The 6451-nt window shown below is 41.6% G+C and overlaps 1 protein-coding gene across 1 annotated transcript; it reads right to left on the bottom strand.

Annotated features, from left to right (window-relative positions):
• Window positions 1-3743: 3743 nt before the first annotated feature.
• Window positions 3744-4545, bottom strand: LOC128588141 (60S ribosomal protein L7-like). The gene has a single exon (XM_053594787.1). It carries the CDS (start codon window positions 4543-4545, stop codon window positions 3808-3810), a length of 738 nt encoding a protein of 245 aa, XP_053450762.1. The 3' UTR covers window positions 3744-3807.
• Window positions 4546-6451: the final 1906 nt, after the last annotated feature.

The following is a 6451-nucleotide window of genomic DNA, read 5'->3' as shown; positions in this document are numbered from 1 at the left end:
TTGTGAAGGTACATCATCAGTCTTTCAAATGCATGTTTTGGCTTGTGGTTATCTTTCAAATATTTTTAAAGCAAGGTTTGTGAAACTATGGATAAGTCAAAAATTCATGTTATTGGCCGGATCAGTGGTGGCTCACACCTACAAATCCTAGCACTCTGGGAGGCTGAGGCAAATAAACCACTTGAGTTCAGGATTTTAAGATCAGCCTGAGAAAGAGTGAGACTCCATCTCCACTAAAAGTATAAAAATTAGCTGGGCATTGTGGTGGACACCTGTAGTCCCAGCTACTTGGGAGGCTGAGGCAGGAAGATGGCTTGAACCCAGAAGTTTGAGGTTGCTGTGAGCTAGGCTAACACCATGGCACTCTAGCCTGGGCAACTGTGTTGCCAAAAAAGAAAAAGAAAAAGTTGTCATGTTATTTTCTAAGATGTGTTCTAAGATGCGGAGACCAATGCAGCACTGACAGTTCAAAATATCAACAAAGTGGGAAGGATGTGGCACCTGAACACACAGTGTGTCAATGGTTTGAGAAGTTCTGTTCTGGTGATTTTAATCTTGAAAATGCACCATGTGGGTGACCTGAGACCAAGGTGGATAATGATGAGCTGAAATCTATAGTGGAAGTGAATCTATCTCAACCTATGGGTGAATGAGCAGCAAGGTCTGACGTTATTATTCCAACAGTACTGGACCATTTGAAACAAATCGGCACTGTAAACAAGCAGGATAGATGGGTTCTGCATGAATTAAACAAGCATCAGAAGAGAAGCGTTGTCTCAAAGCCTGCCCTTATTTGCTGTCACGGCAAAAGGTGAACGATTTCTACGCCGTATCGTTATGTGCATTGAGAAATGGATTCTTTTTGACAATCTTAAGAGTTTGGCACAATGGTCCGATAAAGACAAAGTGCCAAAACACAGTCCAAAACAGAATGTCCGTCAGAAAAAACTCCTAGTGTCTGATAGTTTAGTGTTAGTATTACACATTATCTGCTACAGCTTCATGAAACCTGGTCAATCGATTACAACAGATGTCCATTGCAATCAGGTGGACAAAATGATGAGGATGCTTATGATTAAGCAGTCAAGACTGGTCACTAGGGACAGGCCTTTCCTCTTGCAAGACAACGCTTGACCACTTGCTGCACAAACAATGCTGCTCACAATACAGAAGCTGGACTTGGAAACTCTCTGTCATCCACTGTATTCGCCAGAACTTGCACCAGCTGAGAACCACTTCTTCCAGCCTTTCAACCACTTCTTGCAAGGAAAAATATTCACTTCTCAACAAGCTGTGGAAAAGGCCTTTTGCAGTTTCATTGCCACTCACTCTCCAGGCTTCTTCACTACTGGCATTAACAAGCTACTGTTGAGATGGCAAAACTGTGTTGACTGTTTCAGTGCTTACCTTGATTAATTAATTTCACTGCTTCTTGTTTGAGACATAATAAACTAAACTTTTGGTTCAAAATAGGGCATTTCATATTTAATGACCTAATACATTCTTGTACAGAAATTTCTGGGTCAAAGGGCATGCATATCTTAAACTTTACTAGCAAATGTCAGTTTTCCAAAGTAATTGTGCCAATTTATACTCCCATCAACAGTATTAGAGAGTTCCTCTTGCACTACACCCTAACCAATGCCTGGTGCTGCCAGACTTTTTAAAGTTTTATAGCTATCTGATGGGTGTGTGATGGAATCTCACTGTAGTTTTCTCTGAGTAATAAAACTGAACCCTTTTCCTTACATATATTCACCATTTGTACTTCCTTTTCTAAGATGTGTCTGTTCAAATATTTTACTTTTTAAAAATGACATCTTTTTCTTACTGGTTATATGTGTGGAATATCATGGCTGTCTGGAAAGTATCCAGCCTTATAATAAGAAAAATAGAGACATACATGGCTGGATACTTTCCAGACAAACCTCATGTATCTGCCCCATTCTGTGGTTTATCTTTTCATTCTCTTACTAGTGTGTTGTTGTTATTGTTGTTTTTGTTTGTTTGTTTATTTTTAATCAGGGTCTCACTCTGTTGCCCTGGCTAGAGTACAGTGGCACCATCATAGCTCACTGCAACCTCAAACTCCTGGCCTCAAGAGATTCTCCTACCACAGCCTCCTGAGTAGCTGGGACTACTGGTGCACACCACACCTGCTGATTTTTTCTCTTTTAGTAAAGATGGGATCTCACTCTCAGGCTGGTTTTGAACTCCTGACCTCTAGGAACCCTCCCACCTTGCCCAGAGTGCTAGGATGATAGGTGTGAGCCATTGTGCCCAACTTACTAGTGTCTTTCAATGAGCAAAGAGCTTAATGTGGAACAGTCTTCCCCTCTGCATCTTATGAAATCTTTTCCTATCCCTATGTCTGTCATGAAGATAGTCCCTCATATTATTTTTTAAAAGGCTTTATTATAATGTCTTTAATTTTTGAAATTCCAGTTCACCTGAAGTTTATTTTTTGTTGATGATGTGGAAATAAGGATCACATTTTTTTTTCTATTTTTCCTTTTTTCCATATGAATACTCTCTTCTTATTAGAAAGGCAATCTTGGCCAGGTATGTTGGTGCATGCCTATAATCCTAGCCCTCCAGGAGGCTGAGGCAGCAAGATCACTTGAGGCAAAGAGTTCAAAACCAGCCCAGGCAAGAGCAAGACCCCAACTCTATAAAAATAATTTTTAAAAATTAGCCAAGCACAGTGGGGGGCACTTGTAGTCCCCAAAACTTGGGAGGCTGAGACAGGAGGATCACTTGAGCCCAGGAGTTTGAGGTTGCTGTGAGCTATGTTGTCACCATGGTACTCTAGTCTGGGCAATAGAGTTATGCCGTCACAAGAAAGAAAGAAAGAAAGAAAGAAAGAAAGAAAGAAAGAAAGAAAGAAAGGAAGGAAGGAAGGAAGGAAGGAAGGAAGGAAGGAAGGAAGGAAGGAAGGAAGGAAGGAAGGAAGGAAGGAAGGAAGGAAGGAAGGAAGGAAGGAAGGAAGGAAGGAAGGAAGGAAGGAAGGAAGGAAGGAAGGAAGGAAGGAAGGAAGGAAGGAAGGAAGGAAGGAAAAAAAAAAGAAAGAAAGAAAGAGGGAGGGAGGAGAGAAGAGAAGCGGGAGAGGACGGGAATCTTTCCTCAGTGTGCTGCATTTTTATCTTTGTCATATATCAAATGTCTCTCTGTGCACAATCTATTTCTAGGTTCTCTATTCTATTTCATTGATTCATTTTTTTAAATCTTTGCACCAATACTACACAATCTTAATTACTTTAGCTTCACAGTAAATCTTCATTTCTGCTACAAGTCTTCTTTCCTTTCCTCTTACCTTGAATAGGCTTTACCTTTTATATGTTTAAATGAATTTTAGAATCAGTTTATCATTCATTATAGAAGTGTTTTGTGATTTTAATTGGGATCGTACTGACCCCATGATAAATTTAGGGAAATTTTATATATTTACAATATTGGCTTCCAATCTACAAACATGATATCTTACTTTGTTTATTTGGGCCTTCTTTAAATATATCAAAATTTTTTAGTTATTGTTACTAAGGTCTTCAAATTAGACCATCCACAGTAGCCACTGCCCTCAGGACCACCTCATTGATCCCTTTTGATGCTGCTGTTCACCCTGGTCTCCCTGTCTACAGTTCCACTCTCCCCTCAAACCTGAGCCAATCCGAAGCGGGAAAAGACCTCTGCTTTACCTTCCCATGCCACCTACCTATGCATTACTTTTCTATTTTTTTTTTTTTTCAATTTGAAAGCAGTCACTGTTTATTAACTGACCAGATTACAAAAACAATCAGGGCAGATACCTTAGTTCATTCTTCTAATAAGCCTATTGATTTGATCTTCCCTATTACCAGCATCTCCACCTTCTACAAAGTGGGTTGTTTTTTTCTTCATCCCTCCCCGTGGAGATGATAACTTAAAGGGCCACAAGAAGTTATTTGCTTCTTTGAAGCGTTTTCCAACAGTATAGCTCTCATGAATCAGATCCTCCATGCAGATGATGCCATATTTACCAAGAGATCGTGCAATCAAACTGTTATCAGTCAACGCAATTCGTTTCTTATTGATTTTGCCATAACCACGCTTGTAGATTATCTCATTTACTGACTTCAGATTTGGGTACCCCCATGCAATATACGGTTCTACAATCCTCAGCATGTTCATGGAAGCCTTGTTGAGCTTAACAAAAGTTCCATTGAAGATCTGGCGAAGGCGAAGAAGCTGCAACACTTTTCGGACCTTTGGACTCACACCATTGATACCTCTGATCCTGATGACAAATGCCAATTTTGGTTCTGCAGGTACATAGAAGTTGCCAGCTTTTCTTGCCATCCGAATCTCAGTTCTGTACATCTGCCTATATTCTTTATGATAATGCTTAGCTTTTTCATAGATAAGCTTCCTCCTTGCCTTTTGAAGCATCTTTTGGGCACGCTTCTTTCTCAGACGCTTGATCTTCAGCTCTGTGAAACTCTTTCGCTTTTTCTTAAGGGTTTCTGGCACAGCCGGAACCTTCTTTTTCTTCTCTTCAACAGCCGCCATGGTTCCAGCCAGAAAAAGAGCTGCATTACTTTTCTAAAGCTACCCTCAATGCTATAACCCACTTCCACATCAACTCAACAATGAACACAATTCCCTGTTACCCCCAATGCTTCCTGCTGGCACCACACAAAATTGCCTGCAAGTGACCTTGATGAGTTGATGGTACTCACTACAGACACGGCCCTTCAGTTCTGTCCTCTCACAGCAGCCAGAAAGGCCACTCACATGGCAAAGTAGGTTTTTCTTTTTTTTTTTTTTTTTTTTTATTGTTGGGGATTCATTGAGGGTACAATAAGCCAGTTACACTGATTGCAATTGTTAGGTAAAGTCCCTCTTGCAATCATGTCTTGCCCCCATAAAGTGTGACACACACCAAGGCCCCACCCTCCTCCCTCCATCCCTCTTTCTGCTTCCCCCCCCATAAACTTAATTGTCATTAATTGTCCTCATATCAAGATTGAGTACATAGGATTCATGCTTCTCCATTTTTGTGATGCTTTACTAAGAATAATGTGGAAGGCAAAGTAGGTTTTTCAATCTCTAGAGTTAATGATGTCAGTGACTCTATACTTCTTCAAGTCCACATTCCCCGTCCAAGGTCTGGGGATGCCTACACGAGGCATTGAGGCCAAGGAGGCTAAGAGAGATGCTGAGAAAGGCCCCCTTTCACCTCTCCCAGTGCAAGGCACAGATGCTTCAGAGGAACAGTTGACATACATGTGACCTGTGGCCCAATTCCCGTAGTTAACACAGACAGGTCATGTGGGATCTCTCAGCCTTACATTCCTCATCTGTGAAATCGGATGACACTTGCCCTGGCAGATCCCATCGATTAGCTGATTCAGGGTCTGTCTCAGCTATGCTGCTTCCTGCTTTACTTTACCTCAGAGGCTGGCAAGGGAAATGCTTGCAGCCCCTGCCTCTCTTTCAGATAAAGGTGGCCACAACATGACACAGCTCAATGAGATGCAGGCAGAAGACCCCAGGGAGGCCTTCCCTTCCAGGATGAAAAGGCAATGTCTGACAAAGAGGAGGCTATTGCATTTTGCCTTTTGCTTTTTGCCTCTCTCAATCTCTTTTTTTTTTTTTGGCCTTGTTCTTCTGTGGATGTCTAGAGGGGCAGTGTCTATTCTATTCAAGGAAAAAGAAGCCCACGCTAATGGTGGTGAAGCAGGTAGACAGAAAAAGTCTCGTCTTTCATAATGTCCTTGACCAGCCATACAGTCCTGAATTTCCTGACATGAACATCTGTTTAGGTGAGAAAAATAAACCTCTAATTTGTTTAAGTGAGTGGTAGGGCTTTCTGATGCTTGTGGCCTAAAGCAGTCCTGACACATGTGTGGTACAGGGTTGTGATGAGAAAGGCAGTGGATATAAAGTCTCAGTAGTTCCTTACTGTTGGCTGGCTGCTTAATAAATAGCAGCTATTATCACAGGCCCCTGTCCCCCTGTGTGAGTCCATCTACACCGACCAATTAGGAGCTTCACAGCAAAGGTCTATTCAGAGTTGAAATAAACTAAAATGAACTCTCTTGGACAAAATGTTAATTATTTAGGGGACCTAGCCAAAGATAGATGCATCAATCGTGAACACAGTAAACAGAAATTGCTCTAATTACTTAATGCAGCAAGGAATTTAATACAAAGAATTAGATAAGTTTTTGAACGGGGTTTGTGGCGTGGAACTCAGGGTTCTATCACAAAGCTATCAAATAAAGATGCACACCACTAACACCATCTGGAACCCATAGCTGCTGCCACCTCTGCAGACACCACAACTGACCCACATCCCGCAAAGCTGGACTCTAGACATTGGAACTTTGAGTCCAGCTGCTGCTGCAGCTTCCAAATACTCCTGTCCTTGCTTACCACAGTAGATGGCCCTCCCCTCACTGCTTACTTCCAA

Source organism: Nycticebus coucang, chromosome 6 (assembly GCF_027406575.1).
Source record: "Nycticebus coucang isolate mNycCou1 chromosome 6, mNycCou1.pri, whole genome shotgun sequence".
Taxonomy (NCBI): domain Eukaryota; kingdom Metazoa; phylum Chordata; class Mammalia; order Primates; family Lorisidae; genus Nycticebus; species Nycticebus coucang.
Note: the sequence above shows the minus strand (reverse complement) of the source record. Positions and strands in the feature narration are given on the sequence as shown.